The sequence below is a fragment of the Nothoprocta perdicaria genome, unplaced genomic scaffold, assembly GCF_003342845.1.
Source record: "Nothoprocta perdicaria isolate Ctin4 unplaced genomic scaffold, notPer1 scaffold_227, whole genome shotgun sequence".
Taxonomy (NCBI): Eukaryota; Metazoa; Chordata; class Aves; order Tinamiformes; family Tinamidae; genus Nothoprocta; species Nothoprocta perdicaria.
The window spans coordinates 489370-501748 of NW_020455449.1; the positions used below are offsets into that span (position 1 = coordinate 489370).

The following is a 12379-nucleotide window of genomic DNA, read 5'->3' on the forward strand; positions in this document are numbered from 1 at the left end:
AAAGAATTAATTTTTGTGGTGTTAAAACAGGAAAAGCTCATGTGTAAATGACAATATTAGGTTTCTCTAAGTCTTAAAAAAGTTACACGTGCCTGGTGCTCCTGAGAGATAAGACAAAGCAGGGCAAAATCTTCATAGATCTATAGAGGTTAATTTCCTGTAAAGGCAGCTAGCTGGTTTGTGGGCTACTAAGAGGGTCCCACAAAAATAGCAGGTGTGGTGAGGGAGATCTTTTCCTGTACCATTTTCTTGGAATGCTTTGAATGAAATGGATAAGGTGATGGAACCTAGTTGCTTGTTTGCTGAGTGCAGTGTGGTTTTCTGTGGTAGTAATGCCAAAAAGACATTGTGACTCCACAGGAAAGACTGTTTATTATACATTAGCTTTGACAGGAAGACTTGAAATGTAGAAGAGACACATTCCAAACAATGGGATTTTTGTTTTTATTCTTGACTTCAGCAAGATTTCTTTTAACTGTTTTACTTTCAACCCCATGGCACTGTTAATTTTCAGTTGTTCCATAGGGGTCAAAATGCAGCTCTTGGGGAAACTACATAAACGAAACCCTCTTGTGTAAACCAAACCCTCTTGTGTACAGCTTAGGACATAAACAGAATAAAATCGGAAATTACTGTATTGTATCCAGTGGTTGGCAGGAACATAAATCCATCTTGAATATGACAGAGACAAGAACTAAACCCGGAGCCTGTTTTTAAGGCAAATCCAGGATGTGGTTTGAGTTGCGAAAAAGATGGTCTGAAGTCTGCCAGCCACATACATTTTTTTTTCTCCTTTAAGAGAGATTGATCTTCATGTCGGTTCTTTGGATGTGTAGTTTACAGTATGTAATAATTCTTGTCTTGTTCTCATGATACTGGTGCAAAAGTTTGTTTTTATTTCTGCAAGGGATGTGGGAATATGGGGGGAAAAAAAAGAGCTATCAAAATGTCTCTCCAGTTGAATAATAAACCTGACAGCTAAAGAAGCTGCTTTCAACAGTGCAAAGGTTGGGCAGAATTAGATTTGTTGAGTGTTTTATTCTAGAAATTTTATGTTTGTAGAGGTAGTCAAGGCTCTGAATTGTTGTAGTTCAAAACTGGATTCGTAAGCTACTCCTTATGCCTCACTAATTTACTCTTGTATTTGAGTTTGAGTTCATCCCAAGTTATGCGGGATAACAGGAGACTGCTTAATAACTGGGACAAATCCATGGCGCCCTGACYGCAGCTTGGATATTATGAGGTCCCCATCTTTGCCAGGTGTTTGCCAGGGTTCCCATAATGAGGGAATGAGGATAACCATCATTAGGGAGAATCTTTCATGGTGTCATCTACCGTGGTATCATAAGCTGTGTTGAAAGGGCCCACAGGAGGTTGTGTGGCCCAACCCAAGCTCCAAGCAGGAGCAACTTCAAATCGGATCTGACTTGCAAGTTCAGTGAAGTTCAGATTGCTCTTCCAAAGTCAAATTTCATGACATTGTTATCTTGATCCAACCAGGCCCCAGTAAGTTCTGCAAAGCAAACAAACAAAAATCCACAGTTCTGRGAATCTGTGGTCGCCTCACGTTGTGACTGCTGCCCCTAACAGTTTTCATGACGTTACCCAAACGCCAGCCCGGTGCAGCTGCCATGTGGGACGCTGCCAGAAGCAGCGCTAGGCGGGCCGGCCCCGGCCCTGCCCGTGGGACAGCACGAGGGCTCTGAGGTGCCCGGGACCAGTCTGGCAGAGGGGGTGTTTGAAGAGCAGGAGCAGCGTGTGCGGAGGCGGCTGCCCGCAGCCCTCCCGCTGCCCTCAGCAGCTCCTCGGCCCTGCGCTGGGCTGCCCTGCTGCACCTCGGGGATGAGAAACGAGGAGGTAGGAACGGCCTGCGCTTCCGGGGCCTTGTCCCGTCTCACCAAGGCTGAGTTTGCCCTCCTGGGCTCCAAAGGGAGGCCAGGCAGAGTCCGTGTAGAGTCGTYGTTTGCCTTGCAAACTGCAGAGGCCGCGTGAGGTGATGCCCCGTGAGGTGATCCCACGTGGGAGCATCATTTTTCCACAGGTAGTAGGGTGAAAAACTGCAAGAGATCAAACATGGCAGAGAACTGGTAGCTCAGTAAGGGAGTTTATAGAGCACAGTGTCTTTAAGAATGGAGTGGTGGTGATTTACAGGGAGTATTTTCTGGCTGCAAGAGCTACTGTGGCCGTGTTTGCTTGAGGGGCTGTGTCAGGTAGCCCTACCCCACTGGGCTGTTGTAAGGAGACCCTCTGYCTGCGAGTCGGCGTGAGGGACAGCGGGTGGGAAACACCCCTCACACAGGCACAAAAAGGGCTTGGAGGCTCACGGAGAGGTGGGTGGCAGCCACGGCCAGAGGAACGTGAAGAGGAATGAGGACAAAGGGACGTCCCTGAGGGCTGTCAGTGCCAAAAACGTTCTGCTGTGCTGCCCTGTGCGCCCCTCCATCTCGTCCTCTTCCTGGACACCTTTCTCCCTGTACCCGGTAAGGAGCAGAACAAAACCAACTGCATCAGGTCTAAGTAACATCTGGGCAAGTGATTCATTGTGTGAAACGACCCCCTGTGTCTCTGCTCAGCAAAGAGATCCCCTGCCTGCTCTCAGCAGGGCTCGCAGCTGTGTCAGCAATGCTCTGCTCTGAGAGCTTCTATCCACACATCACTTAAATTTATACAGCAAGTGCATTTCCCTAATTTCTTTGCAGTTCTGTGACAATTTATTAATCTGACAGTTTTAATATTTTATTACATTTTGTGACAAGGAGATTATAGGGATTCTATTCTGATGTGTTTAAAAATTAGTTGGCACTGAAGGCTGCTATTTGCAATAAATATAAAATAGGAGTAGTGCTCATGCTTCGTTGTAAGCACACAATGAATTAAGGCATTCCCTTTTGCTCTCAACAAGTGCTAAACTAAAAGATTAAATATTTATAGACAATTTTACACATATAAATTATTACTCAAGGCCATTTGGTCTTGAAATATAACTTTGAAGTATGGAAAAAGTCAGATTAAGAGTATTTCTTTTTGGCGGGAGTTTTTATAACTTTTCTTTTTCAAATACTTTGGATGCAGAGTTGCTGATACTGTTTAACATTCTGCTGTTAAAAACTTTATCCAATTTAAGGAGTAGATAAATCTTTAAAATTTGTAGGCTAATCTAGCATATATCAATGGTGATATTTTGGGAAAAGATATTAATTCTTGAAGGCAGACTCAATGATGAATCACATGTAATTTTATGCATTTATACAGAAGTTTGAGCTACTGTTGTTGCCTGGTTCTGTCTTTTTACCAAAAGGATCTCAAAAATCAAATTCAGGATAGTTTTTCAGCACAGTTATCTGTTTGTGCCCTTCACATAGCATGATTTGTAGCTGAGGATTTTGGTAAGTTAAATTCAAACTTGCTCTTATAAAAGGGTGAAAAAGATGTTTTGTTGGTGCTTTAAGGAACATTTTATATCAGGCCAAAAATGGTGATTTGCTGGTTTTGTCAGTACTGCAGTTACGCATATCATTGAGATTGGAGTTGCCTTTGGTAATTTAAAGTAATCACAGCAAGACCACTAACAAAGTCTACAGGGGTTGAATCTGCCTCTGTTTCCCTCAGTTTTCGGAATGGAACTTGCGGTATTTAATCATAGATTTTCCTGTCAATCACATTTCACAAGGTTTATATGTTTTTTTTTTTTCAAATAGTTTTTAAATAATATATAATTAACTTTGCCAATAACAGTATGGAAATCTCCTGTTTTTGTCTTTGCAGTTATAGCCTCAGATGCTGCCCGGATTGTGAACACCTGTATGCTTTCAGAATTAGTTCAACAGCCTTCGGCTGCTTTGTTTGGACAGATGCCTTATTTTATTACCTTTCTTAAAATACAAACAGTGCTGGATAGCGTTCTGTCTACGCTTTTTCTGTCAGCTTCCTGAGCAGCTGCCAGGCATTTTCTTTTTAATATGATCTCGGGTTCTCTGCTGCCGGTAGATAGAAGCTGAATATAAACATTTTCTCCTCCCTGCAGAAACTAAAATGCAAATAAGTGGTCTGTAAGCATAATGAACAGTTGCTGCCTTCTTCCTACCTAAATACAGAAATCAGTAATACACTTCAAGAGCTGTCTTAATGTAAAATGACAGATCTAACAAAGATAGAGAATGCTTGTTCAGCAACTTGTCAATTTTGGTGTATCATCTTTCATCTGAATGATGGAGCTCATCTGTCGTAAACTACGGTGTAAGTTAATTGTGGGAAATCTCTTGTGCTTAAAAAAGCAGATAGTGAAAGCAGGTCTGTTTGCAGTACTGCCACAGGCTTTGAAAGCRGTAGTTTCAAAACTGGAGTAAATAAAGGATGATCGCTCACACAGAGGGTTTTAATTACTGCTAGGGAGATTTTGTACGAGAGGACAAAACTAGACTACGTACCTAATTAGAGAAAATGTGTCAGTCATTCAGAGACTGGATAGTCATGCTCATTTTTACGGTATAGCTCCTAATGGTCAAGAAATGGCAAAGTTATTGTTGCAAAGTACTGGGTAGGCTCTAGCTTTCATAAATGATGCAACGATCATATCAGCCAAAGTCAGATACAGTGCAGGGTGGCATTGTGTTTGGTTTTCTATTTGTTTTTTTTTTTCCAATGCACATTTACTGCAATAGGCAGGCTTTATTTTTTCTGAAGCTGAACTCTTCTGAAATCAGCTTACAGTTGCTAATTATATTGTCTATAGCGGGAACTCGAGAGAGAGCTGGTATTGACATACATCACTGGAGTGGGGTAAATTAAAATTAAAGGAATTTTGCCCTTGTTATATGCCAGAAGTGAAATGTATGCATCCACAAGAGAAATATGAATGAGTTACCTTTGGGTCTCCATATGCAAAGAGATTAGATTCTTCTTATGACTGCATTCCTTTTCCTTGAGCGTCTTCTCCATTTCTTTGGATGCCTGCTTTCCCCTGTTACATTACTCTGATGATAAAACTTTGCTGTCTCAGAGCAATAATGTTTTTCCCCACTTCCCTTCTTCTCCATAGAAATAATCACCTGAGAACTGAGATCAGGGGCTTTCTGGGCATTGCAAAGACACACAAAGTTCTCCTTATGCTTTGGTGAGGAAAGYAGGGTCTTTCAGCTAGTTGCTTCTTCTTCCTTGTTCCACTTTCTTTTCCAGTGTGTTTCCCTGGAAGGGAAGTCCCTACTTAGTTCAACTGAATGTGCAAGCATTTAAAAATAAGAATTGTTTCATGCAGTTTTAATTGATGTTAGTTAACTGATCGTCAACTAATTTGATTTGATTACAAATCAAACTTTACAAATCAACTTTAGTCCCTCGGATAATGTAGTCTGCATAGTAGTGATGAACTTTGTAAAGGTCAGTAGAACTGCTGGTGAACTGGCTCATGTCCTGTATTTCAGATGTTCCTCAGTCGTGAGAAGCATCTAGTTTCTTCAGCAAGTGCATAGTAGTGTTGAACATGCAGAACTGTGGAGTTGTCATTGTTCGGAGCTGGCCACAGGCTTTGTATTTAGCGGACAATACAGGCCTCCGTGTAGATCCCCTGGATCTACCTCCTGTCTGGAGATTTGTTTTGGCTTGTAACAGAGTTACCTTCTGATAAGGAGTAAATGGTGCCTTTATTTTCGCTTTTGCTTAGCCTTGTACCATTGTGTAGCCTAGCACACTGCGATTTTTATATATGTGCCCTTTCATTTGGTAGCTGGAGCGTCAGTTGCAAGATGATTGACTAGAAAACCTTGATCTTTGGAGGTTCTTCAGGTTRCCTCTCTGTGCATCTTTTCTCTCTCTGTTTTAGTTTTGCTCTTTCCTCTTGGAGTGCTGGAATGCAGAACATATTTCCTCCTTCTGATAAGTTTTGCTGTCTTTTGTCCAATATTCTTCATTAGTTTATTTTAAGGACTTTGGATATGCTTTTCCTATGTGTTTATCTAACTAATACACATACAAGCACTTGTATGTACATTTATAAAAAATGATATATACTCTAAAGATGTATTAAATCYCAAGGTAGATGACTAAAGCATCTGTTATGTGTGATAACTGAGAGATTTTTTCAAGCTTGTGGAGATAAAACGATGACTCTTCATTTCTGAACAATGAATGCAGCGAAACACAGAGCTCTGATACATTCTTCTCTTGCATGAGGAAGTGCTTCACATCACGACAGGCAGCTGGTTTCCCAAGTTAAAACTGTTTCGCCATTGAGGAGCCTCTTGACTCTTGATTCATCTCCTTTTGAGCCCGATGAAATTCTTCAAGCAGGTCGGGGAGCGGCGGAGACAAGAATAGACTGTGGTACTAGTTGAATTTGAGGTCTTGAATGCAAACTTGGTGTTTAGAGAGCACAGTTTAATGCACAGGCAGGGCACAACAGCTGATTGTTGGTGCTCTTCTGTTTGATAGGATCTTGGACAAGGACAGACCTTCCTAAATCTCCAAGGAAACAGTGCAGTAGGGGCAAGCAGGAATATGCAACTGCATTTATATATATCATCAATACTTTAGATTTAGTCCGTCTCCAGTCTTGTTCCTCTTATATTTTAAGTGARTTACGTGCCACATTTTCAGTGTTGGGGTTAAATGACTTTGCAGAACGTCTACAGTATGCAAACAAATATAATTCTGGGATTTAAATACGTATTTTCTATGTGCTGAAGGAATAGAAATTACTAAGAATTAAAAGTACACCTTGCTGTCACTGTGGAAGGACCAGTGTGAGGGAATTCAAGACATTCATAATCATCTCAATTTGAAGATTTGGGGAATTTGCTACTTCTAGAACCCTGATTTGTTTCATTATTGGGAGCTGAGGAGAAGGGGGCAGGGACCCTGGCTGATGGCAGGACACCAGCTGATTCCTTATCCGACAGAAGTGACAGGGAGAGGCCGATGACACAGTGTAATTTGTGCTGCTCCTTTCTCACTCTGCAATAGGCCTCCCAAAGGGGTATCCAAGTTCCAGCAGAGCTTTCAGGCACCTTGTGCATTTGTTTCCTGCTTTCTGGGACTGAATCTTGGCTCCTCAAGCTGCTGTTTGCTTCCCTGCCAGGCTAGTGCAGCTGCTGTAGGGATCTGTGGAGAAAGACGGAGCTTCTCCCATCCAGCAAGAAAAAGATTTTTCGTTTGTATTCATGGAGTCTGGATTTGCTTCTGGATTATGACCCGTTATGGAGAGCTGCAGGTCATAAAAGGTTCCAGGACCATCAGCTGGCCAAAGTGTGGCTGATCCTTTAGTCTRCATTGCCTATAGTTGCTTGATAAATTCAGAACAGATTCTGAACAAATTCACAGAACAAATTCCCACTACTAAAATAATCTATGTCCATGGCATGAGTTTTTAAAGGATACTTAGAATAGAAGCCACTGGGTATTTTTTGTTCATTCACTCAGCTGGAGATGTTTAGCTGAGCTGTTTTTCATGTAAATAGAATGGAAATCTGTCAAATAGACATGTTATTTATCTAAGCTTAAATTAAAGTTGATTATGAAGGTTCTGAGTTGTCTTTATCTCCAGTTCTTCCATGTACAGGAAGAGTTTGCTCTTCTCCTTGCTCTGTGTGTTGGCACGTGATCTGCTGCAGTGGTTGTCATGGTCTGGGRAGATTAATCTCTGCAATCTGTATCATCCTAACGTTTGTCTCAGTGATTATATTTGAAATAATCAAAAAACATGTCTGTTGTTTGTGTAATTTCGGCTGTAGTGAAATATGGTGCTTGAAATTATTTTGTATCCTGTGGGTATGATAGATGAAGTTATTCTTCCTTGCTTCCGGAAGAATACATATTAGAAAATGATTATACAGCCATCATTTTGCTTTTTGCATGTTTTTCAGCAATCATAGAAAAGAATAAAAGAAAATGATTATATCATCTGATGAATATTAAAAATATAGCATTATTATGAGTTTATTGTTGAATACTTTAACTAGAAAAATATTTATCTAGATAGTTTCATATCTTGCTTTTTTTWAACATCCTTAATGTAAAGGATATAGTTTAACTTAATATAGTGTAACTTGTACACTATATAAAGTGAAATGATTCATTGCAAGGAGATTTTTACATTCTTTCTCTAGACAAAGACCATCGATCGTATTTACCCCTCTTTTGGCATACCCACCAMCCACTTGTGTTGAAGTAAATGAAAACATAAAATATTATCAATTGACATTTCTCTAATTTGACATTTCTCTATTTTTTTTCCTGCTTAAGACCTCAGTAGATCTTTGTTAAGATATTTTTAGTTTGATGTATCATTGTAGTTCTGTTATATATCAGTAAAAATTTGATAATGCTTTTTGGTAATTAGCTTTCTTCCAATCTTTATCAACTTCTGGTTATTTACCAACTTCTGGTTATTGTTACCTTTTCCTAATACATAAAAACTCTGCAATGGGTTGGTGATCTCCAAGAGCTTCAGAACTCCATCTGAATTCAGTCATGCCAGGAATGATTGCATATGTGTAAACACATGTAATTTAGCAAAACAATCCAGACTTTGGTCATCGTCACTGCCTTACTCTAATTATTTATTTTTTCTTCATTTTTAGGTCTGGCAGTTTCTCTTCAACTGCTTCATGGAGACATAGAACAAATCAGGAGAGAATACACATCTATGTTTACCCATGGCGTATCCATAACAAGGAAGCTAGGCTTTTCCAATATCATCATGCCTGGTAAGCTGAAAAGAAGAGAACGGAAAGCATCTGAAAACTAAATATTTTCTCATTAATTCTTTTCCCTCATGCTTGTTGCCAAAGAGATACTGTGTTCTAAGAATTCTTAAACTTTTCTGGGGCCTTTAGATGAAAGCAAGGTGCTTCCCTGCTGCCGYGTTGCCCTGTGCAGTGCGTGGCTCCTGTGCCAGTGCAGAAGGTGTACAGCCATGGCAGGCTTGCTTGGAGAGGACACCTCCCTTAATGGAAGAGAAGATGATGAAATGTAGAATTGCTGAGCTCTAACTAGAGAAAAGTTCAACCAACAGAATATTATGGGGCATTTCTTAAGAGATGGTCCCTTTTTAAGTAGGGATTCACTGGCTTTTACTACGCTCTACAGGTTTCACCAGCCTTGTACAAACAATACTGCAATTGTAGTTACAGATGGTAATAGGGATATAGATACTTCATTTTGATTATGTTGTGTGGAAAACATGCAAGTATTTTAATAAGGAAGGTTGAAAGRGTGTGTTGGTATGAATGTGAATAAGCAAGTAGAACAAGGATATGGATGGCAGTAACATCTGAAACCCTCTTCCTGACATGAAGATTCGGAAAAAGTTTAATAGTTTGTTGAAAATTATTAGGCTAGTATATTTTTAAAGCAAAATTATACAAGTAGACTAGTTTTCCATGGTGGTGTTGATGTGCTGTTGCTGAGAAATGTTGCAAGGAGAAGCTTAGTTCCCACTTTGAGTCCAAACAAGAAGCTTTGACTTTGAAAATCATCCTCATGAATAAATCGTCTTCATGACTTGCAGATTTTTAATAGGGACTACTTGCTTGTTATAAAGGTGTATCTTGTTTTTCTGTATACATAAATTAGAAGTAAATTAAGGTTTTAAGACAAGAATACATAAGCTTAGATACTTCACTTATCATGGAAGTCTTAAACATGCACTTAAAAAGCTCAGTAACAAAATTTAGCTCTAGCTTTGGGCATCTACTTTCCTGGGGCTTCTGCCTGAGATTTGGCATCTGAGGATACCCGTGTACATTCTTACTGCTGGTTAAACAGCTGCCCTTCAGCATCCTTGGTCAGAAATGAACTGTTGTGGAACTTCATGGAAATATCCTGCTGCTGCTACTACTCTAGCTAGAAGGATAACATGAGTCATGTGCCATTTAATTTTTATATATATAATGCACTATATATTACGTACATTTGTATATATACAAACGTGTATGTATTATTCCGTGTGTATGTGTGTAGTGAACATCTTCAATTGAAATCTTAAGGATTATTACCTAGTCATGTCTGTGGATTGATTAGCTGTTGAATCAAATGTGTATTGTAGATAATACAGCAGATAATGATGGGAGCTGTTTTTTACTGAGCACAGAAGCCTTTCCGCATTTATTATTTATATGTGTATGATTTAGTGACCTTCTGCTCTGTGTTATCAAATTTTCAATGACTTCTGTAAATAGCTCTCTTATCCCTTCATTTTCCAGTTGTGAAATACTGTGATGTGCTGACATGCTAAAAATACATTACGGTAGAACACTGTGTAATCAGCTGTCAGAGGAATTTCTCAACTCAGTTTCTAAGGATTGTGCAAGCTCAGTTTAGCACTTTTTTATTAAAAAAAAAAAAAAAAAGTGGATTTTGGCATGCTGCTTTCTCAGACCAATTGTATACATATCTCTCTTTGAAAAGTGCACAACTTTATTCTGTGTTTACTGGCATAGATAAGATACTTCCTGAGGGGAAAAAMAAATGTTTACTCTTGCAATAATAAGTTCCAAAGGCAACCACAGAAATGTGCTCTAGGTACTGAAATGGCTGCAAGAGCCAAAATGTGCATTTTCTGTTAAAATTCCCCTTTTCTCTTTTGGTTGTTTTTCTTCGTAGGTGGATATAGAACTTCCATCTTTTGCCACTGTAAATGGGCATGAATTACAGAGTTACATTTTTTTATTTCCTTCTTACTATCCATTCAAGCTCTTCTTCTAACGTTAGAAGAGGCCAGAGAACTGCGAAGTCAGTACATTGGCACTRTGTTGATTGGTCTTTCCCTTGTATACTCACTTTAGATGGTCTATGATGCTGACATTTGTATCTGAGCTAGACAGTGTTGGCTGAGCTGTTACTTGTTTCTAATCCTGGACCTCTTCTGTGATAGTACTTAACAATTAAAGTGATGGAAGGCTCCACATGAACCTGCAATGTTAATCTCTGCAATGAAACGGTAGAACTTCCAGACCCCTTCCATTTTTCATTTAAAAAAATGCATTTTTTTCCTTAGTGCTCTGGCATTTTAATAATTTCTACTAATTCAGCAGATAGATTGAACTGTTCAGAGTATTGCAGTGCTTTCAAGTTACAAAAAGCTTAAGCTTTTGTATGCTTAAGGTATAAAAAATTAACTTTATAACTATCAAATCAGCATTGCTTTGCATCTGTCAATGTTTAGCTTTGTTTATTGTGAAGTTTCTGCAGCTGTCCAGGTAATTCTTATCTTCTCTTTGAGAAGYTGTTGAGTATAGAACCTTTTCAGAACCTTTGAAATGAAATTGAAATTAAAATCTTTGTCTTTTTATCTATAAAAATAATCAAAATGCCATCTGTGTGATAACATGGATTTTTCAGTGATAGGATTTTGAGAGGGASAATGTGCTTTGAGGCAAAGCTTTCAATAAGAGTCTGGAGAGCAAAAAAAAAGTAAAGAAAGCTATAAAATCTGTTCTTTTCTTCATGTTAAGTGTTTGTGTCTGCATAGCTGTCAGTAAGTTTGGATTTAGTAAAGAACTATTGATTCTAGGGAGGAAAAGAGTTGTGTTTGCCACCTAAACGTTTTTCTCCCACAAGGACTGACAGGAATTTTTCTAACYTTCCTCATTCTGTCCTGGGTACGAGCAATGTAAACTTTCACCTGCCTCCGCTTGCTCTTCTGATTTTCAAGAATGCAAAAACATGTGCTTTTAATTACATGCCCCAATATTGCCTGGATGTGTTAGTTACACAAGATATGTTTAAGCAATATTGTCAAGTAAAGATACCTTGAATTTTGACCTTTCGCAAAACTATAGTAATCTGTTGGGGATATCCTCTGCTATCCAAATCCTACTTTARTATTTCTTTGAAATCCTTGATTTTACTGGAGGAATTACCATTTCTACAAGTCACTGGAGGAAACAAGGTTAGTAAYGCCTAACTATGTAGTATCTTAAACCACTGCAAGAAACTTCTGGATTGTTTTCCTTCTCCTCTGTTCCCCATAATCTCTGTTTTGTTTTCTTGATTCTTTGGGAACTGAAGGGAAAACAGAAGACAATGAAAAGGGAAGAATGACGTAATTTAAATGAACTTCCCTCAATTAAGCTTCTACAAGTAGAGGAAGGGCAAAAGGKCCTTTTTCAGCTTATAGGATTCGGAAGACTAAATTGGTTTTCTGTTGAGTGGAGAATATATATGTGTATATGTATATATACATATAGCAATGGTATGTGGGAGGCATGTACAAGTGTAGTCTTGAAAGTCTGCACCTGCTGATTTACAAAGGTAAGCAGCATTAGCAAACAAGTGAATGTTTAGCTTTTTAAAATGATTTCTCAAAATTCTATTGAAAAGGATGTATTGACAATCAAGAGGCAAAGCTTTTGTAAATCCTTTATTCCCTGTTTGTCCGAATCAG

At 39.0% G+C, this 12379-nt stretch overlaps 1 protein-coding gene across 1 annotated transcript in view; it reads left to right on the forward strand.

The window, feature by feature from the left end:
- Window positions 1-12379, forward strand: part of DOCK4 (dedicator of cytokinesis 4) — a 181472-nt gene that overhangs the window by 78713 nt on the left and 90380 nt on the right. The window contains exon 13 of the mRNA XM_026039279.1: window positions 8574-8699. Coding sequence (XP_025895064.1) covers window positions 8574-8699 — 126 coding nt within the window. The remainder of the gene's footprint in view (window positions 1-8573; window positions 8700-12379) is intronic.